This window comes from Etheostoma spectabile, chromosome 17 (assembly GCF_008692095.1).
Source record: "Etheostoma spectabile isolate EspeVRDwgs_2016 chromosome 17, UIUC_Espe_1.0, whole genome shotgun sequence".
In the NCBI taxonomy this organism is placed as follows: Eukaryota; Metazoa; Chordata; class Actinopteri; order Perciformes; family Percidae; genus Etheostoma; species Etheostoma spectabile.
Window position 1 is genome coordinate 23914920 of NC_045749.1, and position 24321 is coordinate 23939240.

General features: G+C 41.7%; 1 protein-coding gene across 5 annotated transcripts in view; it reads right to left on the minus strand.

Moving 5' to 3' along the window:
* Positions 1-348: 348 nt before the first annotated feature.
* Positions 349-24321, minus strand: part of gbf1 (golgi brefeldin A resistant guanine nucleotide exchange factor 1) — an 87595-nt gene continuing 63622 nt past the window's right edge. For 2 of the 5 annotated variants that reach the window (XM_032541935.1, XM_032541934.1), the window contains exons 20-41: positions 23264-23387; positions 21768-21893; positions 19570-19652; positions 18853-19089; positions 18268-18361; positions 17179-17355; positions 16954-17018; positions 15478-15601; positions 14881-14952; positions 14601-14695; positions 13029-13182; positions 10354-10579; positions 9868-10025; positions 9422-9671; positions 7961-8181; positions 5864-6014; positions 5245-5375; positions 4973-5074; positions 3960-4073; positions 3296-3473; positions 2980-3162; positions 349-2203 (exon numbers count right to left, since the gene is read on the minus strand). In XM_032541935.1, coding sequence (XP_032397826.1) covers positions 1950-2203; positions 2980-3162; positions 3296-3473; positions 3960-4073; positions 4973-5074; positions 5245-5375; positions 5864-6014; positions 7961-8181; positions 9422-9671; positions 9868-10025; positions 10354-10579; positions 13029-13182; positions 14601-14695; positions 14881-14952; positions 15478-15601; positions 16954-17018; positions 17179-17355; positions 18268-18361; positions 18853-19089; positions 19570-19652; positions 21768-21893; positions 23264-23387 — 3319 coding nt within the window. In that variant the 3' untranslated portion in view covers positions 349-1949. The remainder of the gene's footprint in view (positions 2204-2979; positions 3163-3295; positions 3474-3959; positions 4074-4972; positions 5075-5244; positions 5376-5863; positions 6015-7960; positions 8182-9421; positions 9672-9867; positions 10026-10353; positions 10580-13028; positions 13183-14600; positions 14696-14880; positions 14953-15477; positions 15602-16953; positions 17019-17178; positions 17356-18267; positions 18362-18852; positions 19090-19569; positions 19653-21767; positions 21894-23263; positions 23388-24321) is intronic. The other 3 variants (XM_032541937.1, XM_032541939.1, XM_032541938.1) reach the window with 2 other exon arrangements.

Here is a 24321-nt window from a genome sequence, read left to right on the forward strand (position 1 = left end):
AGAAGAAAAGGAGTGACGTGTGGTCACTACGTTTTTAAATGACAGCTCACACATCCGTTTCAACTTCTTTTCATACGATATTACCTACAACACAGATCTTAGCAGATGGATTGAAGAGTCTACGTTCTGAATTAAAATCACATGATTTCCATATGATTTCCTATCACGTGGACCGAGATCCCCAGACCGCCTCCAGGCCAGCTCAGAGGACCTGAACTGCACGTCAAACGCCCCGGAGTGTGTCTGAATCAGAGCAAAGCGTCAGTCTGGAACAAAGACCTAGTCCTCTGGGCTCTACTGTATACTTTCTAATGGCTCCACTGAGGATGAATACATTTATTGAACTTCATTTATTTTTATCATACAACTTGAAATAACCTGCAGAAAAACCAAACAGATGGCTGTTTTTCAAAGTACTCCGGTGCTATAAAATCAGTGGTAGGTGTTCAGTAATGATCTCATTTAACGGATGAGGTGGCCGGCTGCCCCGGCCCCGGGGTTAATCATGTGCGGACTGTTGCAGCGAGCGACACAAACATGATGACATGACATCAATTCTCAACTCGGAGTCGTTAGACTTATCATAAACCATAAAAGTCCCTATTTGGCTCTAACTGTCCTCGAGCCGAGCCCCCTGCACCCTCCAGTCTCTACATGGTGGAATGTTGATGGGACGTCTCCCGTCCATCTCAGAAGGCTTCACGTGCCTCTGTCCTCAGTGGAAGAGGACTTCATAAGGTGTCTAACATCAAAGCTTGTTGTTTGCGGTCGGGGGGGGGGGGGGAAGCTCATGCACAATTGAAAAGAAATATCTTTCCTGTGTGGATCTTTAATGTCCCTTCCTCAAAAATCTCTAGATTAGCATAAAGCACAGGTGTGTGAGCAAAGCCATGAGGTCAGCCTGGTCATATCAAGTTCGGGGGGGGGGGGGTTATCTTCTTCCTTTGTGCCGAGATCCGTTGTTGGCGAAAACTATTAAAAACACACTGGGTGACATCTGCCTTCATCACCATGAACACACACACGTTGTATTTATTTTGACTCAACCCCACAAATATGCCACAAATACGCACTAGAGCACCAAATGTGGATTAATCCGCCACTGAAAATAGTCCCCACAAATTATTTCTATTTCCTGTTTGAGTAACGTTTGTTAAAACCAACAGTGACCAGCTGTTGTAGGAAACAATTGAGCCATTTTAAATAAAAATTGAAGTATGCTTTTGGGAGGTGTTCTTAAAGATTGACATCTTCAGCAGGAACCAATGGGATCGGAGCTGAGAGCCACGCGCGGGGCAGAGGACTCAGTATCGACAGGCGGACTAACGCAGTGCTAGCTCTGGGTCTTTATGAGATTTAAAGACGGTTAACACCCCCGGGAATAAACTGTGGTGGGAAATACGGAACTGGAATTTGTATTTTATTGTATTGGTCTAAAACACATAATGCATTGAATTTAAAATTCTGGGCTCAGCCAATAAAATGCTCCCATTGTGTAGTACAACTTAAGTCCAACACTCGTCCCAGGCGGCCAAAACACCCCCATTGTCCCTGTCTTCTCTGGAGGGTCCAGCCCTGGTTGTAAGCTACAGCTTGAGTGGGTTACAACAAGGGCTTGAATATTAAAAGAATAAATCAGATTTTTCCTATTATCACTTTCAACCTGCATTTTCTGTCCCCACCTATCTGGACATGATGTCCTATTGTCTCCATCTAGTCATCCATCCACAGGAAGAAGAATAAACCAAACACAAAAATGGCACAAAGAATGGGGGGGGGGATTTCTCCTATAAATAAAATGGTGTCACATCTATTTGTCTTCTTCTACATACAAGATGACATCATTTAAAAACCTGATGACGCGCTGTTGGAGTTCTAGTAGAAGTCAGTTGGATCCAGTTACGGTGGTCTGAAGGATGACAGAGTGGGGGGGTGGGGCTCCAGTTCCCTTACTTGACCTGGTCAGAAGGGCTCGTGGCTCTGGGACTGGGCAGCAGCGGCACCGGGGACGTGGCCTCGATCAGGGCGGGGTTCAGGATGATCGGCAGGGACATGGGCGGGACCCCCACCTGCAGGGGGGAGGCCAGGGGTTGCAGGATGAGGGGGGACTGGCTCAGGGGGGAGGGAGCCTGGGCGGGGGACGTCGTTAGCGGCACGGGCATGGGGGGGGGTGAGGTGGGGACTGGAGAGGAGCGGTCTGACCCTACAAGACAGAGAAGAGACGTTTTAATGGCTTCCAACAAGTTGTAATACACTGACTTATATTTGGACTTGTGAAAGAAAGAACTAGAAGACCACAGAATAAAACAGAGCCTTAGAGGCGTTGCATGGCCGTAGGAAAATGAAGACTTGTTTCAAATTATTTTAGACTTGAGCGGCTTTAAGACTTTTTAAGGCCTAAAATTTAGATTTTTTCATTTCAGACTTCTTAAGGCCCAGCGGAAACCCTGATAATTGTCTCTTTCAGTCAAATTTAAAGATATTCATTCATGTATTTATAAAAAAAGAAAAAGAAAATCAGCTTTCAATAAATCCCAGGATAAATCTTCTGGTTATATCACCATGTCATGTGACCCAGATGGTGTAAAAACTGAAGTACACAGCCCAGAGAAGTAAACCACGCCTCTGTTGTTACTATAAAACATGTATATAAGTATATTTTTCTTAAATTAACTTACTACCGACTATTAGCATTCATACACCTAATGTTAGCAATTAACTGTGATTAAATAAAGAACTGGTGATTGCTAAAAAATACTGTAATTAGACAATTAATAAAATTGCTATAGGCCTAGTGAGTGGGTTAATTATTACTAGATATTGATCAAAACAAGAAATTAATAATTAGAATTAAGTGAAATTCTTTTATTCATACTGGCAAACTGTGGGAGGCGGCTGTGCACGATCACGGGAGGCTTGTCTCGTGTGGACGTGCCGGTCGTGCTAGCTAACGTGTCTCTGGGTGTGTAGCAGTGTTACCGTTGGCACTGGCTGGTTGGGGCTCCTGGGGGGATGCTGGCCTGCTGGGGGTCTGTGTCTCTGCAGGGGGGGCTGGGACCGGGGAGGGCGGATGGACAGGTGGTGGAGACACCTGAGGGGATGAAGGCTGGCCTGCTGAGGGTGGCGGCTGCACGGGTTCTGCTGGAGGACCGGGTACTGGATCTAAAAGCGAAGAGGATTCAGGAGAAAGATCAGTTTCACTACATCGTTACATCAAAGCGTGGACCTTCTCAGACCAGCATCGTGTTGTCTGGAACATCCAAAGGTGAGAAAGCTGAGGAGGCCGGCCGTGTACCTGGTATGACGGTCTGTTTGAAGAGCTCCTCCCTCAGGTGAGGCAGGAAGCAGACGATTCGTTCCCAGGTGATTTCCCACAGGTCTGAGTACCCGGTCCTGGAGTCAGCGCTGTGGAAGATCCCGGCGGTGTCCATCACCAGCAGCATGTTCTTCAGAGACTCAGGGATGGCCTCCAACTACACCAACAAATATATTATATAATGATATATACAAATAATTCACAGGCTGCCAAAACACTTTCAGCCACCAGAGGTTTCTCTATACTTTAACACTCTTCAGTCTCTGAGAGACTACTCACCGATGTTGGATCAGATATAATAATGATAGATGAACGACAACATATAGTGAATGAACACAGAGAGAAGAGAAGGATGTATCTACACTGATGGCAGACTATTTAAAGAGTTAACGATGACTTTGTAAGGCTGATACCAAGAGTTTCACGTCAATAGAATAATAAAATGTACAGTCTACATACATAGTATGTATAACTAAATAAAGCATGTATAATATTAAATATGAAGTAACCAGTGTGCAAGTAGCATGATAGTGCAATTCTGTAATGTGTTAGATAATGAGATAGTTATCTAATACATGTCTAATATATGAGTTAGCTGTAATCCCATCTCAACACTGCATGTTAGTATTAACCCTATCCTCACCAGTAAGTCACTGGATCCTGCGTGCATGTACTTGTCCATGAAATCCAGAATGGTGAGCCACAGGGCAGCAAAGGTCGGCAGGGACAGCAGAGGAGACAGGTGTTGCAGGAAAACCTGGACGAGAGGAAACAATCCCACATCAGCCCCAGCAAGGACAGAACTACGAGCTCCGAGCTTTTAAATGCTGATTAAACTGGTTCATTTTTCATCTGATGACCATGAATGACCAGTAACAGGAAACAAGACTAACAGTGAAACAAACGCTATTTTTATGTAGTGTTTATGAATGGCGTTGGCCGGGTCCCAGACTGATCTACGGCGGCTAGACGCCGCTACAGTCACACATTCTGACGGGTCACAGATTTCGGCGTAACACCTGAAAAGCCTGTGTTAGTGAGTATCCAGCCAGGTAAAAGGTAGCAGGAGATTTCTTCTTCATTGTACATTCACTTTATTTTTGAAGTAGTCTGCTATAGTTATGGAAATTAAACAAAGAACAAATAAAAGCTAACAGGGAAAGTGAAGACGAGGGTCAGGCTTTCAACAGATGGAGACAATTAGGAAATTGTAAATGATTTAAAACTGACATTGAATTGTCCCTCAGGTCTTTAATATGTCTACTTCATTCATAAAATAACTTTACAATGTGCAATGTGGTTTTACGTCAATATCCTACATGAAATTATGTCCCCCTGCCATTTAGCGACCAGTTCTCATTTATCTTCAGTGTGTGTGTGTGTGTGTGTCCGCTCATCTTGGCCGATCACAAACAGCCGTGAGACGAGGCTAACACCAGATAAAGATGAGATAAAACGTCCAAATATTGTGTCGATATTCATAAAATTCAATTGAATTTTACGGTTTCAATGAAGCCTTTTTCCTTAAATAGGACCTAATTTGCATAAAAACGTGAGGATGAAAACATGGCTAGTGACAGACATCCAAATCCTCTGCTCATGTGAAAGCATGGCTGCTGGTTGTTAGGGTGTGCTGCAGTGTGTGTTGCTTTGAACCTTGGAGAGGAGTGTGCAGGCTCTCATCCTGGTCTCCTCCATACCGCCCACATCAGCTGGACTGATGTTGTCAAGCAGCTTAGTCAGCAGGGGGAAAAGCACCTGCACACGCACACAGACACACAAAAAAAGTCAGAAGTGGAATTGAACAGTGTAAAGAAAGGGACTGCATGAGATTAAATGAGTTGGTTTGTAATATCCACTGTCAGCTCTGTGTAATAAGAGGATAAGAGGATTGTATAGTGAGTGCAGACATGTAGCTTCTTTCTTACCTTATTGAAGCAGGACTCCCACTCAGTTGCATCGAGTGTCTGCAGATCGTGGACCAGCAGCGCCCTCTGGAGGTAGGTCAGGGCCTGCATCCGAACCTGTCGCCTGGCATCACAGCACAGCCAAGCAATGCCTGGGGTGGGCAACAATATAACACTCATGAGCCGTAGTGGAGTTCAAACTGACCTACAGCCTGTTATTCAATCTGCCAAATAAGCATGCTATTCTCCACTTTTTATCAATCTCTATCGATCTCCTCAGCAATTTTGTTGGTTAATGGCAGTTAATACATGCAACTTTAGTATGTCCATGCGGAGTAATACCAGTCTGTGTAATGTATGTATGTATATTCCGGTGAATTTACTAAACAGCCGATACAGTTCATCTTTCTCATCTCATCAGAGACATACTGGCAGGAGCAACATTAAGTGCATTAACACTTTAATGTATCATCTAACATGATCCCCCTAGGTTTTTAAAGGTGTAAAACTCCTGAAGATCATAGACAATGGGAAGACAACACAAATGTTAAAAGCTTCATTAAGGTACTATTTACAAGAACCTTTGTAGTGGGCTGCATGAGAAGGTCTATCTGGTGTATACTGTGATATTTGGACCTACCTTGCAGCAGCGGGCACCAGCAGCTGGTCCACAGAGTCTGGGAGTCGGCCTCGATCTTCCTTCCTGCAGCCTCCCGGTGGCGCTGCTCCTCTGCCCAGGAGCTGTAGATGCTGGCAGCCCGTGTGTGGAGAGTGTGCATCAGGTCTAACAGCTGGAAGGCCACACATACCCACACCAATGTTAACAATCACACAATGTATGGCTTTACTATCTACAGTAGAAATCCAAATGGGAAGTGTGGGAGGATGGCACAGTCAAGTGAAGCTAAATGAATTCTGAGTCAAGATGGCGACAATTATTAAAGGTCCCATGACATGGTACACTTTGGATGCTTTTATATAGACCTTAGTGGTCCCCTAATACTGTATCTGAAGTCTCTTTATATAGACCTTAGTGGTCCCTAATACTGTATCTGAAGTCTCTTTATGTAAACCTTAGTGGTCCCTAATACTGTATCTGAAGTCTCTTTATGTAAACCTTAGTGGTCCCTAATACTGTATCTGAAGACTCTTTTATATAGACCTTAGTGGTCCCTAATACTGTATCTGAAGACTCTTTTATATAGACCTTAGTGGTCCCCTAATACTGTATCTGAAGTGTGTTTTATATACCCCTTAGTGGTCCTCTAATACTGTATCTGAAGACTCTTTTATATAGACCTTAGTAGTCCCCTAATACTGTATCTGAAGTCTCTTTATATAGACCTTAGTGGTCCCTAATACTGTATCTGAAGACTCTTTTATATGGACCTTAGTGGTCCCCTAATACTGTATCTGAAGTCTCTTTATATAGACCTTAGTGGTCCCCTAATACTGTATCTGAAGTCTCTTTATATAGACCTTAGTGGTCCCCTAATACTGTATATGAAGTCTCTTTATATAGACCTTAGTGGTCCCCTAATACTGTATCTGAAGTCTCTTTCCCAAAATTCAGCCAGACCAACTGCCACTTTGCTTGTTTGAAAGCCATGTTCTCTCTCTCTAATGGGGGGGGGGGGGGGGGGGGGATTCTCTGGGCAGGCAAACCAGAGAAAGGGTTATCATCTGAGCATTCATTTTCTCAAAGGCAGAGTGGGATACCTAGGGTTTACACCTATCACAATTTCTAGCCACTGGGAACTCATATTAATGTAAAAAAAAACTCATAAAGTGAAATGTTCATACCATGGGACCTTTAAAGTCATATTAGATCCAACCAGGTAACGGGCATTTTCCTGAATTATATGTTAGACATTAAATGATGTAACTTTTGACATCTTTAAGGTATTAGCTCTCAATCAATAAGTTTGCAAACTGTGTGAATCAAATTGTAAAAAGATGCAGAATTTAGGGCTGCATAATTAATCCCAAAATATGTGTCAAAGCATTCTGAATGAAGTATTGTGGTGCTGTAGAGACGTCCTGGTCTACAAATCATATCCTACAAAGTAAAGTAACAAAATCTTTGTTTGGTACAGATCACACTATAATAATTTTAATTTCCTTCAAAGTTAATCATTTTCAATGAAAAATGAGAACAATGATACCAAAACGATCATTTCCTCCACTATCGTGAATCGTATCACAATCGCAATATCAGTCAAAATAATCGCAATTTAATATTGCCCTAATATTGTCCAGCCCTAGCAGAATTCCACTTCACTCTATACTGTCATTACAATTTCTAATAAAGACTGAGGTTCATTTATATATGTGCAGCCCTTCAGGTGAGTCACTAATAATTAAAGTTTTTTTTTTAAACAATTGAAAACTCAAAAATACATGTATAACTAATCTATAACTATAAAGAGAGGAATCTGTGTGTGTGTGTGTGTGTGTGTGTGTGTGTCATTTGAATATCTAAGAACCATTCATCGGGCGGGCAGTGTTAAATTTGGATCAATTTAGCCAGATGGTGGCGCTCTGACAATGAACTTCTCATTTTGGCCTTTATGAACCTAAGTCTCAGGAACAAACTTGTCTTTGTTCCACTTGACACTGTGGGGAAAGCTTCACTATGCAACATTTTCATTTTGGTCAGAATATAAAGCTACACCTGCACTCAATGTCCACTCAAATCAACAGAAGCTAGAAGGGTCAGGAGTGCTGTTGTACTTACGTCCTGACTAACCTGTAATGACACCGTGTGGTAGCTGGCCGGGACACCCTCGTCCTCCTCCTCGTCGCTGTGGGAACGTGACGGACGCTGGCTGGACGCCCTGCTGCCACCTCGCCTCGGGCCACCTCCCCCCTCCTTGTCCCTTCCCCCGGCCTTCTTTCTCATCCGGGACTTGGACGAGTCATACTTGTGGCTCTTCTTCTTATCGTGGTTGCGGTAACCTGAGGAAGCAAATTATTAAAGAAGATAAATCGTATCTTGTTTAGGATCTAAAACTACAGGTAGAGATTAAATGAATGAAAGCAGACTTCACTTTTAAACTGACTGAAGCACCAGAAAAGACTCAGTAATGGTTAATGACAAACATCAAACAAAATAACATTTTCACTACACACCATTCTTACTAGTATGAGCCACGCCCCTGAGTTAAATAGTTTGGCCCATTATCATGCCACAAAAGCTAGTCATGTTCGGATCACACCCTAGATGGCCTGATGCTCCAAACAACCACCGAGCTATGGACCATTTCCAAAAAGTTTTCAATTAAACTTGAAACCACCCGTAACAATAAGATCTCAAGTCAGACCACAACGCTGAATAAAGGTTTTGCTCTTTCTATTAGCATCTTGTACAGATTAGCGCCATGCCTTTAGCCCAGTGCTTTGATCAACCCAGCGCTTTTGTTCGCCTGTGTAAAGCTCGGTTGACAGCATGTATCCGATGGCCTGAAGCATCAGGAGAAAATGAATAGGTCAACAGCTATGCCAAAGCACAAGTACACCACTGCCATATCTCAACCCTAATCCCTGTCATACTGTAAAGCACAAACAGCACAAGAGGGATGAATGGAAAAAGGGGAGGAGGGAGTTTGAGGGGCAGATGACAAGAAAGTTGAAGGGCGGAGAGAGGGAGAGGGAATGTGGGGGGTGGGGGGCATAGCAGACTGAAGGCACAGGGTTGCTACTATAAACCTGTCAGGTTGTAGGATTTTTAACTTTATCTCTGGCGTGAGTCAGTCACCATGGAGTTTACAGGTTAAGTAGATAATAAAACTCTGAAATTTACACTGTTATTTCGCACTAAAACCACGGCCTGAAATACACACACACACACGCACGCACGCACGCACGCACGCACGCACGCACGCACGCACGCACGCACGCTCAGGTCCTACACATGCATTAATGGAGAGATATCATTGTGAGGGTGGCTGTGACTGCTGGACCAGTGCCCTGAGCAGTTGGGGGGGGGGGTTTGGTGCCTTTCTCAAGAGCACCTTGGCAGTGCCCAGGAGGTGAACTGGCATCTCTCCAGCTACCAGTCCACCCTCCATACTTTGGTCCGTACGGGGACTTGAACCAGAGACCCTCCGATGCCCAACCCACCTCACTACAGACTTTGCTACTGCCACCCAATTTTAAATAGCTCCTGTGAAATTTAAATTGTTTTTCAATGTCTCACCTCCGTTGAGGCTGGCCTCCACAAACACTCGTATAGCTCGAACACACAGCTCAAAGTTGTCCGGGGTGACGTGGGCGGCATCGCGGACGATGAACGACAGCGTTTCCACACACTTGATGAGGGACTTGGTGTCGTGCTGGCCCAAGTCCTGGCCCAGCGTCAGACTGTACTGGTTGACAAGCGGGTGATTCAACTGAGCTTTAGAGTTGACAAGATGGGTCTTACTCAGCTCCAGGTCATCTTTCCCAACCTGGGAAACAACACAAATCACATGAATACAAATATGCATCCAAATTTCATCAAACACTATACAGACAACACATATTTCTTATGTTAGAGCACCACATTGGTTTATATGTGAATCTGCAGATGTGACTAAGGATGTTATACAGAGTGTGTGTGTGTGTGTGTGTGTGTGTGTGTGTGTGTGTGTGTGTGATGCTGACCACTAGCCATCCACTGCTTGCTACGTCCACATCTGTTGCTGAGCGAGGGATCCTGGTCTTGCTGTGCTCGGTGTAGACCCCGGAGTCAGACGTGTAGCCACGCTCTAAACTCACTTCGCTAAGATGAGGAGATGGCAGCTCGCTATCTGACTGGGCTCCTGGAGACACAAAGCACACATATATATTTTTCTGCACAAAAATGTGGGTCAAAAGTCTGTCTTTCATAAATGTCACTACTTTCTTTTTGTTAAACAGCTTTATTGTGCTTAAAACAGCTTTTACAACAATAGCTTTAAAGCAATCTGCTAATTTTACAATATCAAGACATTTTTCAAATCCATTAAAAACCGTCATTGATGATCCTTTTGCATAAAATAAAACGTTTTTTCCGTTTACTCACTAGAAATGGAGGTTTTCCACCCAAACCATGTTTTAAACCATGTGTAATGTAATATGTGCTCATTAGTGTAGAAAGACATTTTGAACCTGTGTCACTGTCTGGTGTGCTGGAGGTGAGCTGAAAGGAGGCAGGAGGTTTCACCCCCGCTCCGATGCACTCCAGCAGGGAGAAGAGCGTGAACCAGTCGTTTGTACAGTGGATGTTAGCGGCGTTGGTCTTCAGCAGCTCATGGAGGCCATAGGCCACCTCCCTGCTGACCCGGGCCAGGACGGGGGGCTTCATCATCAGGAGGAGACGCAGCGAGAGGAGAACCTGTGGGGGCACATGGGGAGAGAAGATCAGCCCTGAAATACAAATATGGAGATCTTGCTGTAGTGAGGTAAATTAGCTCCATAGTGCCCCCTTCAAAATTTCAAAGAAGTAGCTCCTGCAGTGCGTTTCATGAAATGAAACGTTTGAAGTTTGGTAAGCAAATGTATCATAACCAGACTAACAAAAAAGCTTCTTGGAGCCATAGCCTAAACTCAACAGGAAGTCAGCCATTTTTGATTCACTTTGAATCTTTTGGACGTTTTGGACCATTTGCAGCCGCTGTAATTTAACGCACTCCTCCTGAATCCGATTTACTTCAAAATTGGTCAGTACAATGTAGAGACCTTGCCAAACATAAATATCAAAGCTTTTGTGGTTATCTCCAACGATGCAGGCGTGTCAAGGCGGCAAAATCTCACGTCACGCTGCAAAACAGGAAGTGGTTGCAATACATCGTATCCATCGGCCGTGCCGCTGGGTGAGAGCCAGTTCTTCACTGCTTGCAGCTTTTACTTTTTGTAGGATCTTGTACATTCTTCAATTCTATCTTAATTTCAGTGCATTTATAAAAAAAAAAAAATACAAGTATATTTGAAAAAGCAAAAATATCGAAGCAGCCTTCAGTTCTGGTCTCATGACATAATCAGTTTTCTCTGATTTCACTGATCATCTGGTTTCAACATTAGCTCAGCTGAGAACTGATGAGTTGAAACTAAACAATTACTCAACACTAAATCTAACGGATTTTCTTAACATTTAATTCACATTTTCTACTACTTGCTCCTTTACATTTTTGTCTTTATTAACTCCCTATATTTTAACGCCTACAGTCATGGTCACAAACATTAGAAATACTCTCCCCCAGTTAACATTTAAATTAATAAATCAATCTGAAATATGTGAGAAAGATGTTTGTCTAATTGTGTGGAGGATGTTTGCGGTATTTTCATGAACACACGTCTTGACATGCATCTTGAATATTCCTTTCAGTCCACCAGTCACATCATTTGATTTAAAATGGCATGTGACTGAATGAAAAAGATAGATTTCCACTTTAATGCCTCATGAACATTTTGAAAGAATATTGTAAACTTGATCTTATGTATTAAGAGGTCAAACTGTTTTTTACATACAAACAAACAAAAAAAGATGTGGAGATTCAAAACTGATAAGTGAGTATTAGATCATGGGGTTTAATGTAGGTCACCCACCTAAAGAGGTCAGGTCAGCATTACATTTCTCTCCTTATCAGAACCCATCTCACAGAGTCTGTTTAAGCACAATGGAGGAGTTTTCATGATCTTAGTGTTCAAACAGCGTTCTAACTGGGAAAGTAGGGCGGCCATCTAAGGCAATCCAGTGCAATAAGAATTACCTTTGAAAGCGTCATTACATTATACTGTAGGTCATCAATGTGAATGTGATAGCATGACTCACCCCTATCATCATGGACCATCAATGACTTAAGTGACGAACGTAAGGTCAGCTTGGAAATGTTTTACGATCAAAGCAGCCACCTGAACATTTTGAATGTGTCCCAGTTATGTGAAGGCTTATTGCATTTTGTGTTTATTAAGAGGCATAAGGCACTCTAAAACTTGCCCCGACCACTGCGGTTTTAGCTCAGTGGAAGCTTGTACACGTAGATGCAGATACTCAGTGTTGCCTGCACCGATTCAGGTTGTTTTTTTTTTAATCAAAGGTTCACGCATAATTATAGTGATCAAAGAATTGTCAGGAATACTGATTTAACCCTTGTACTGTCTTCACTTTTGGGACCCTCTCATATCCCTCGGGTCAAACTGACCCATGACTTATTAGGGGTTTTAAAAACATAAGTGGTCATATCCAGAATAATTGTTTAAATTGAGTCAGGAATCCATGTTTATCACAGGAAATAAGGTAAGGCCATTGATTTGCACGTAGAAAAAAGTAACTATTTCTTGTTGTAAAAATTTGAAATGGGTCAATTTGACCTGAATACTATACAAGGGTTAAGACGCTAAATTGATCAAACAAACAAACTACTCACTGTTGGCTTCTGTCAACATTTTAAAAAACAAAAACTTTAACAAACATTTTTATAAATGATCTAATTTACAAAACGAGATATAATTACTTTGCCATTAAAAACAAGGCTGTGTATTGGGCTACAGCGGGGCCGAGAATTCTGATGAGCTGTAGGTCAAGGGTGGGCTCGAGTCTGACATCTCGGGCCAGGGCCGGGCCGAGCCAGGCCGGGCTAGGGCTGGGGCCACCATTTTAAGCCTGTGCAGGGCTCTAGTCAGTGTGCTGGTCAAGGACATCAACAAGACACAACGCCCACCAGCTGTTTGGACTTAGGCTGACCTTTCAGTCTCACCGCTGTGACAGTCTGGGACAGTTTGTGTGTATGTGAGTGTGTGTGTTTGTGAGTGAGTGTGTGAGTGAGTGTGTGAGTATGGTTTACCTGAGAGCTGACGTCTTCTCGTCGTAGCAGGCGGATTGCGAGACGAAGGAGTCCCACCACAGCCCTCTCCACCAGGAAGCAGCTCTCGTTGGGGTGGACGCAGAGATGGCAGAGATGGTCTCGCACTGTCTGCCACACACATGATACACGGTCCCTACACACACACAAATACACGCACACACACAAATACACGTACACACAAAGAGATGTTCATTATGTTAAGAACCTGACGTCTGACCGTTGGCAGAAAAGGCCGTCGGACTAACCGCCTCCCCGAGTGCCTCAGAACACACTGAAGTGACACAGACTGCCAATGATTGGACAAAAGCGTCAGGTGGATCTGGTTTCTCCGGAAATTCAAAGCCAGACTGTCATGGCGTCTTGTTCAGAATACGATCTCATATTTTACTAAAATAGATCCCGAAACTTGTTCCTGAAAACATGTTAAGGAGAAATCAATGGTGCAGCTGCATAATCTGTCTTCATCTCAGATCCAGTTTAACACGCGTGTTGTCTTCCCGTCAAAATTGAAAATCAACACTTTTGTTGAGGCTTTTTAATTGATGTTTTTAAGTTTTTCTTACGTTTTTGTCCCTTTTATTCATCACTTTTGATGCTTTTTTTCAATGTTTGTCACTTTTTTTGACGTTTAACACTACATAACACAAACTTATTAACTTTAGTTTTACAGTTATTTTTGGAATTTCAATCAATCAATAAACCTCATTCATTGGAAATTATTCATAATGTTTGAGTTAGAAAAGCAGAAATTGGGAATTATTTTGACTGAAATTAAAGGAATGGATGTTGATGGATAATCACAGACTGGAATATCTCAACTTTTACTCAATACTATTTCAAAAACACTTCCATTTGTTTTTCAAATGCTATAAAAATGAATAAGACGCCCCAAAATTAATGAAAGTAGAGATATGTACTTGGCAAAGAGCGTTGGGTGGAATCAATCATGTTATTTGGAGAATTAAAAAAAAACATTGATAAAGGAAAACGGGTCAATTTGACCCGAAGACAACATGAGGGTTAAAAGATTTTCCTCAGATTTTGAGAGACTCTAGTCCCGCTCATCCTTTCCGGGTCAGCTCTCCACCAATCAGATTAGTCATATCTATACTGTCTGATGATTAAGGAAATGCAAAAAATAAATAACAGGACAATTCATGTGTCTGTGCTGTAAAGTGGGGCTGCACCATATGAAGAAAAGATCTAATTGTGATATTTTTGACTGATATTGCGATAAGATTCACAATATTAGTGGGAATGATCATTTTGGTATAATTTTTCTAATTTTCATTGAGAAATAATAAAATAAAAAACAAAATAGATAAGGGCGTAATTTTTGCGAGAATTTTCTACAGACTGTGGGATACCATTTGTAGGCCGGGAATCTCTGCAGCACAACATTACCTCATTCTAGATGGTTTGACACATATTTTGTCTCCCGCATGTGATTTGGATATTGCATTAGACTCGTCCATACCGCGCTTTCAATAAAATTGCGATTAATTGTGCAGCCATACTGTGAAGATATTAATGACAGATTCTCCTTCATACCGGTTCTCCAAAATGATCCGCAGCAACATCTCCAAGCAGAAGGCAGCATCCTCTTCATCATACGTCTCTTCATCTGGGGTGACTGATATCAGAGCCTGAATAGGAGAATGGGGGGGGGGGGGTTGTTGTCTGTGTGACTGACTGAACCGTGATTTAACCAAACTAGCCAACAAGCACGTTGAACAAAAACCCCTGCAGTTAAAATCAACACACAGCAAGACAAGCATGAGCTGCATACTGTAGAGGTTGACAAGAAATATTGGTAAGAAATATTAATAACCTTCATTAGCTCCTGCAGAGACTCCAGCTGTAAAAATTTACTCTCTGTGATCAGCTTTTCAGGGTCACATTGCTAGAAAGACAGAAACAGAAAGGTGATGTCGACACACTTTATACCACAACAGCTATCTGAATGGGTGATGTCATTGTAGAAATAATGCAGTCGTTAAAACAAACCCCAATCAATGCTTTATCAAAAAAATTAAAGGCAAGGCATTCATTTATGGGTTAGCTATGAAGATTCCTGTAAAGAAAAACTTTATGTCAAGTTTCTGTCTTGTGGAGAAAAGTAATCCTGTCAAATGATGGCTTTAGTCAGACGCTTCGGAACTACTCAAGGGCTCGGAGACCGATAAATACAGGCAAAGATATTAATGGTGAAGAAAATTATTTCTGGTTGTGTTTAGTAAAGCAGGAAATGAGGCGAGACCACAAACGCTATATTGCATTAAGGTAAGAGTGATGATACAGCAAGAATCTATCTACTGACTATTACATAGTTATTATTGTGCATGTGAGTACAATGCTATAACAAATATATGTTTTATTATACTACATCATAAATCTTAACTTGAGATGGTGTGTTACTGAGTCCTACCTTTATGCAGAGGATGGCGGCCTGCTTGGCCTCCTGGTTTTCCGTGGAGGGTCCTCTGAGTCCTGACTGCTCGGCGCCACTTAACGTCAACCAGTTGACGAAACTCAACACCGCCGACTCCCCCCTGGCATGCAACAAAGACACTGCAAGTTGGACTGTGGGCATCTTGGTCAGGTTGTATGAAATACATGGGTCCTTATTACAGAAAGATATGCTTTATGAAAACATTTGAATGGAACATGGCTGGGATGATAACACACCAGGGGTGGAATGTACGTAAGTACAGTTATTCAAGTACTCCACTACAGTCATCTGACAGCTTTAGTTACTAGTTACTTTAGTTACTCCACTACAGTCATCTGACAGCTTTAGTTACTAGTTACTTTAGTTACTAGTTACTTTAGTTACTCCACTACAGTCATCTGACAGCTTTAGTTACTAGTTACTTTAGTTACTAGTAACTTTAGTTACTCCACTACAGTCATCTGACAGCTTTAGTTACTAGTTACTTTAGTTACTAGTAACTTTAGTTACTCCACTACAGTCATCTGACAGCTTTAGTTACTAGTTACTTTAGTTACTAGTAACTTTAGTTACTCCACTACAGTCATCTGACAGCTTTAGTTACTAGTTACTTTAGTTACTAGTAACTTTAGTTACTCCACTACAGTCATCTGACAGCTTTAGTTACTAGTTACTTTAGTTACTAGTTACTTTAGTTACTCCACTACAGTCATCTGACAGCTTTAGTTACTAGTACTTTAGTTACTAGTACTTTAGTTACTCCACTACAGTCTCTGACAGCTTTAGTTACTAGTTACTTTAGTTACTAGTTACTTTAGTTACTCCTCTACAGTCATCTGACAGCTTTAGTTACTAGTTACTTTAGTTACTAGTTACTTTAGTTACTCCACTACAGTCATCTGACAGCTTTAGTTACTAGTTACTTTAGTTACTAGTTACTTTAGTTACTCCACTACAGTCATCTGACAGCTTTAGTTACTAGTTACTTTAGTTACTTTAGTTACTAGTTCCTTTCCACATTAAGATTCCTGCACACTAAACACATGTAGTTTATATAATCTGAAGTTTTATTATAAAGTAACCTAGCAACAATATAAAGGCTCCAGGTCCAGCTGAGATGATGATGTCATCAAACACACAGCTGGTTGCATCCTTTACTCTTTCTACAATGGGAGGAGTGTTCTTTACTTTTAATACTTTAACTACATTTTTTTGATGATACTTACAGATTTTTATTGAAGTAACATTTTCCATGCAGGACTATTACTTGTAACAGAGTATTTTTACAGTGTGGTATTAGTACTTAAGTGAAGGATCTGAATACTACTTCCACCGCTGTAACACACACACACCATGATTGTCGCTATACTTGAAAACATATTACACTGGGATACCTTGCCAACCTGTTCCTATTAGCGTCTAATGTAAATATATCAACCGATCTGTGCATACCGATTTGACGGTGTTTCCTCTCGTTGAAGAGAAATCTTCCCATTTGGCTCCACGAAATCCTCCACCTGAGGCAACAAGCATAGTGTTTGAGCAGTGAACAGTAGATGGCAGCAGAACAGCAGGATGCAGAGACAGAAACTAGATCCCACAGACTGGATCAACAAGCAGACACCATCCAATCACTGACACGATGGCACACAGCGTTTAGAGTGTAGGAGTCCTGACCTCCACCATGGCTTTGGGCAGCAGCTCGGCTCTGAACAGCTGTAGCATGGAGTCCATGATGTTCTTCCAGCCCTCCCTCAGGATGTTGCCGTGCCGATGGGCGAGGTCAAACACCGTCTTGGCTGCTGTCTGTGCCTTATTATTGCTGCCAAACACTGTAGGAAGGTTTTCCACAGACTGCACGGAGAGGGGACACAGATATTGTTTTCACACATCTTTCCTAACTGATTAATTAATTCAAATTTAACAGTTCAAGTACATGTGTCTATTTTACTACAAGAAAACTTTTTTTTAAATATTATGCAAGAACATACATAAATGCTCCAACAATATAAGGTAAAAAAAAAAACAGAGGGGCAATTTGTGGCCCTGAAGTGTATTTTTTCTCACTCTCTTGGAATTCTCACTTTTAAATCTACACACACATGCACATTTTTATATATGCAAGTATTTTTATTAGGGTATAATGATATTTTTGACCAAATACCTCATTATCGATACCGCAACGATATTGTAGTGTTGACTATTGGTGCGGTCACAAAATATTTACACCATGAGATTTTTGATAAATAATCATCGGTAATGTGGATATAATGACTAGGTGGGCAAAAGCTAATAATAGAACAGATAAATTGTGGTAAATTCAGAAAAGGACATCACTTTACTGTAATCCAGCCTTTACCAGGAAAAGACAACACTTATGCCATATGATATTACGATATACCAATATCTAAGACAATATCTAGTTTCTTATTACAATATCAATATAATATTGAAATATTGCCCAGCTCTAATTCATATCAATATTAAACCAAATTAAATGACAACATATTCAGTCTTTCAGACGAGGATGTTACAGTTACCAGATTTTTAAACATATGGGCTCAAACTGTATATGAACAATTCATTATTCTAACCTCATGATGTTCACCACTGTGTCTTTTTGTAGTACAGGACAGGATCCTGTCTTGTAGTTTATGTGAAATTTTTTACTGCACTATGTTCAACTGTGAAGAATGAGGTTGGATGTCCAAACTCTATAATGGTAAAACAAACTGGACCACATCAGTACAACATGAAAGGCCTCACCTCACTGCTCAGGGTGGTGAACTTGCAGAGGGAGATGATCAAATTGTCGAAAACGTCACTGAAGCCATAGTGAGCTGCTATCATTGCGCATTTCCTGCAATGACAGAAACGCGTATGAGTTTACACCTTAAGATCTCACAGAACGGCTAAAACAGCCAATAACATAAATCCACCCGACTCAAATCTCAGACGCTCACTTCTCAGACCAATCCGCAATGACACAGCTTAACAAACATCCTTAAGAGAGTCCTGAACTATTCAAACCAATCATTGTGGATGTTAAAGTATTCAGGTTTCATCAACAGCATAGATTAGTAGCAGAGACCAATGACAGCCTAGGTAGTGCTGTGTTTATCTTAGCAGGAAAAGTCAGATTCAGTTAAATACAGAACGGTTAAACTGACAACATGGGAGATATGAAGGTTGTTCATATGGCTGTAAAAGGTAAATGGACAGCACTTATATACCCACACACACACAAACACAGCATTGAATCACGCTACCTTCTGAGCCACAGCGGCCCAAAACTGTTAAATCCTTATTTCCTGTTGCACCGCTCAAGCTTCTGACTGTTTGAACGTCTACCTGAAGCCAGTGATGGCCTTCTGGATGATGTTGTCGTCCAGGCTCTTGTCAAAGACGTAGGAGAGGGCAGCGATGGTTGGGCCCCAGGTCATGGTGAACAGGTCATGGTCGTAGCTGCCGGCTGGCAGGTGGAGGAAGACCCCTTCAGGTGTGGCGCCGCGGTGGAGCAACACACTCCATACGTAGTTGTCCTTCACTAACCCTGTCTGCTCATCTGGCATCACAATCTCCTCGTTCCTACAGAGGAAAACCATGGCAGCTGTAACACCAACTCATTCACGCCAGCAAATAAATCAAGGCTCTGGAAAAGGCTAGTAGGGGAACCTTTATAAAATCTTATTAATATATCATTGGGTCTTACATTCAGCAATACAAACATTGTTTGTCTAAACAAAAGCAGTCGTAAAAGAACTTGCTTTTGGCAAAAGTTTGAATCAGGAACAATCTGATAAACAACCGGATTATGAACATGACAGCCTGTAGTACTTGACAGCAGAGCTGAAACAATTTGTCTATTTATGGATTGGCACCAAATGTATCAGCACAATTTGGATAATCCATTAATCATTTGAGTCACTTATTTAGCTAAATGTCCCAACATTCTCCAAGATGAAGGAGCGTGGCTATCCTAGGTTTTATATAATTATAAAATGAATATGTCTGAGTTTTGGACTGTTGGTTGGACAAAACAAACAATCTTGTGTGATGGCAGCTTACTTGATAGCATTGTAGATATCCTCCAACATGTCCTGGTCAAAGTCTTTGTTCCCATTTACCCCCTTCAGATTTTTCTTGAATTGCTGGTTAAAGAAAACAGTGCAGTTAACGGTGGAGTAATCAGCATTGTTTTCCTTTTAAAAAAACTTTATTCAAGCACCTCACATAGAAAAATTGATTTCTAGATGTCATTTCTCCACCATTAATGTGTCAGTCAACGCATCTCAACGTGGGAGCTTATCTCAGACACCCAAGCCTCTGGCATTCAGTGCTCCGTTCACTTTGCATCCAGCAACCAACAATTAAAAGGCCTTTGTGTGGAAACACACTCGCTATGTGTTACTTAATATGCTTTAGTTGCAGCGTTAGGAAAACAGGGATTAGAGCCAAGAGCCTCCTGTAAATAAACACAACCACCCTGCGATGACTGACGCCCTCAAGGCTAGGCTTTATGTCTCGACTACACATGGTTAGTGCTTCTGACAGGTAACAGGAGGCGAAGCAGGAGCTTCTCTGCAGGGACACACAGAGAAATAAACAGCGGCACAACGAGCCAGAGAGAGCAGAAAGCTACCAAGGACCAGACCTCTATAATCTGTTTCTATCTGTCCTTATTTCCTTATGTGAGGGACTCACACATGTAGTCACTCTCTATCAGAGAGCAGCTCTGGGAGCAGCCAACTGGTAAACACGCAGGCTGTAAAATCAAGCAGCATGCTGTATTTTAGGAATTAAAATGAATATACAATTGACCTAACCTGTACCTCACTGACCACATGTCATCACATTGTCAGATCCTTGGGAGTAGGATCTGATTTACACACAGTGATGCTAGGCATAGTTTTCCCATTTCAAAAATAACCCCACTGCCAACACATGCTGCGGTGGCCACTACACATTGCAAGCTGCTAAGTATCTGAAGTGCTAGGCGCCACTTTTATTGGCCGTCTCCAAACTATTGTGTGGAAGCCTCTGCCTGTTGTCTGAGCCTGGAGGTCAACAGGCCTTCTTCATCACACCGCAGTTGACCTTTTGGGAATGTGTAGGGATAATTTAAACAACATACAACACCAGCTGTGTGATGAGCTGTATGACTCGCCTCAAGAAAGATCATTTCTACAAAGTACGTGTACATAAAAGAGAGCCAAGCAAGTGCTTGCTATTGTTTGTCAGTGAGAGTGGCCCACCCACAAACTGTCCACGAGCTGCCCCGGAGAGGCTGTTTAGTCTTCAGCCACTGTCAATCAAAGACAGAAAAAACACAGAAAGAGACAGCAGATGAAGAGAGTGACCCCCCTCCCACCTCCTCCCCGGCCTGTTTAGGATGAGTTCACCTCTCAGACGGACCACCACTGCCCACAGCTGTTGGCTTTCTGAGCCACCAAGCTGCACCAGTGGAAATGCTGGCCCTCACAGAGGAATGTCATTCCATCAGACACAGAGCCATGCCCCAGGAAAAGAGAAAATAGATCTATGAATACAGCGCAGCTTTTTTTCTTCCTTTTCTTAATGAAATCTGCAAACTAACAATAGTTAAACACAGAACTCAGGTTCATAATTTATTTTGAGGTTGTACCAGAATAGGTGTCCATGATTTCATTTTAAAAAAACACCATATTTTTGTTGTACTGCACATTGCTGTTTTCACCCTGTGTGTTTAGGTCTCTGTTTTAGCTACAGAGTGAGACATCTCACTTCTATCCTATCTTTGTCGAGAGCTAGGTAAGATCCCATCAGCTAGATGGGAAAGATCTTTCTCCAGCTTTGGTCAGTCCAAGGCAGGATTTGCTGGGAGACTTCTTCTAGACGAGGGCCACTTGTGGAATACCTGCACAACAGGGACAGGAAGTAGTTCTTTTGGAGTGCATGGTCAACTAGTAGTAGTGTTTTGCCATTAAGAACGAGCTAGCATGCTACGATTAGCCACCTCGTCTCTAGTGACATAGAAAGCTGTTTAGATTTTGAACAGCTCACCCGGAGACTAAAGACAGAGGACACAGCTTTGATAGTTTTTTCCAAGTGTGTATGCGTGTGGAAGCACCAGTGACACAAAATAACAAAACACAAAAAAAATTTCATAATATGGGCCCTTTGAAGTTTTCATATGGGGCTACTTGTTGAGTAGAAAGGACCTCCACAGGAAAGTGTGAGTGTGTGTGTGTGTGTGTGACAGAAAGAGAGAGCGAGAGATCACTCACCTCTATAGTCATGGGGATATTCTGCTTGCGGACATTGTGGTTATGCTGGTCAGTGTTGAGCATTATCACAGCGTAGGCCAAGGCAAAGCCGGCATCGTTGGTCATGAAAGGAGAGCCGTTCACTTTCTACAAACACACACATACAGGACACACAATATGACACACAAGAAACAGCAAACTGAGGCACAAAGCAATGTTTTTGTTTTTTTTAACCAAACACCAGTGGAGGGTAGGCCTGTAACAATTATTTAATAATTTGTCTAATCGCAATTACCGTTATTTTGTTTAATTAATTGCGAGCTAGTCTTGTTTTGTTTGAAAATACTTCAACAAGATGTAACGTCACCAAACATCGCTTAGAGCACCTTTAATTTGTTTAAAAAAATAAACACATAAATTCATGACTGAAAGATTCCGAGACAATTAATTGTATGGGATTTTTTTTTTTTACAGCTTTGGTGGAGGGACTGTTTTACTGTGTATTACTTAAGAAGATCTACATTTGTATCTAATCTGAATCTCACCTTGCACCACCTGCTGCTATTCCATAGAGTGGAAAAGTCATTTACAGAGTCACTGCCTAAAATGACTCATCGCTCGTTCAAGGCCACTATTTGTGTGTATGTGGTCAGCCTAAGAAAAGGACATTACTACAAATAGTTTCCAGGTCACATGGCTCCTTCTGCTATTTTGAGAAGTCAAATGTTCCGCCAGTGGAGTTTGCCCATCATTGCATATGTGTGTGTCTGTGTTAACACTTATGTCATCCTACTACTATAACCTGGAGGGTCAATCATGAGACAGTGTTTGAGTCCCATTTTCACCTCACTGGAGCATTTACATGATGACCATACAGCGCATCGAGACTATGAATGGGAAACAGAAACTCATTTTGACGCAAATACTGACTTACATAGACTTTAAATCTCTTATTATCACACTAAGGTATGTAGGCCAACAGTATTCATCCTTTCAAATGTGTAAATTATCAGAAATAAAATTGAAACTAATCCCACTTTTTGTCTGAGGATAGGGGTTGTGTCCCGACACGGGATTCCCATGTGTGCGCCATATGCTAGAATAATAATCAAGAATGTTATTTATGTGACTCATTAAAACTAAACACTAACATTTCTTAATTGTAGTATTTCTAAATGTTGTTGTGGATTTGCATAATTTAATTGTATTTATAAATATACCGACACCTGGTGCCAATACAGGTTTCTAAACGGCCGGTCACTAACAGGCATAACCAGGAACAGCTTTGTTAGAAGTTATTGTCATTACATTTCTCAACATACCGTTGAGCCACTGTTTAGGTACTTTTAAAAAGTGGCGTTTTAGCACCGGTATTGGGAAAAACCCAAACGATACCCAGCACGACCCCTTAAGTGCCTGGCGATGCTAGTGTTAATCTCAATGTCAAAATGCTGCAGATACATTGCAATAAAGACTTATTCAGACATTTGTTCAGAGGTTGAGCACATGTGCCTTACATGCCAGTTGTCGGTGAATGTTTCGAGGAGTCTCTGGATGACCGGAGCCTCTCCAGGCAGCCTGAAGGCCTCCAGGTAGAGCCGCAGGGCCTCATCAATACGAAGCCCCTGGAAGGTGAATGTGCTGCAAAGAAAGATTCACATAATATGAACAACCTTAAATGTTTTTACACTTCAAGCATTATTTACTACTAACATCACACACACACACACACACACACACACACACACACACACACACACACACACACACACACACACACACACACACACACACACACACACACACCACACACACACACACACACACACTTACTTCATGAGAACCTAAACCTCTACACCCTCAAATACATTTAGGGCGTTTTCACACCTATTGTTTGTTTGCTTGGGTCAGAATTAGTTGTAAACTTGGAGCAATTTCCCTTTGGTTTGATTTGGTTTCACACCTGGAAAAATCTAGTGTACCCAAATAGATAGATAGATAGATAGATAGATAGATAGATAGATATTTATTGATCCCAAAAAAATGGGAAATTACAGTGTTACAGCAGCACACAAAATATACATACATACAATATACATGAAATAATTATAATTATAATAACAAAATATAAGAATAAAAATATAAGAATGTAAGAACAAATATTTAAGTATATACAAATGGGAAAAAACAAAACAAAAATGTGCAGCTTTTGTAATGCATCATTACGAACCACGAAGAACATTCACTCCTCTTATTTTTTGGATATGTCTGGGGCAAGAGCAAGAAAGTGAATCTTTTTGCATCTCCATGGTAAAACCTGCTCATTTCATGTAAATTATCAGACATTGTTTCGAGTGACGTTACTTCGTCTGCAGACTTTTCTCTGCTCTGCCGGGGTCTGTCTCCAACTTTAGCGGCGGCTGGTTTGACCTGGGAGATACGAGCGACGGACATTGAACTTGACTGTAGTCTGTTTCTATGAGAGAAACACTGAGAGCTGCTAACATTTGCTGCTCTCTGCCCTGACTCCAGGAGACATTAGCTCAGACTTAGTATACAGTACACAGTTGGTGCA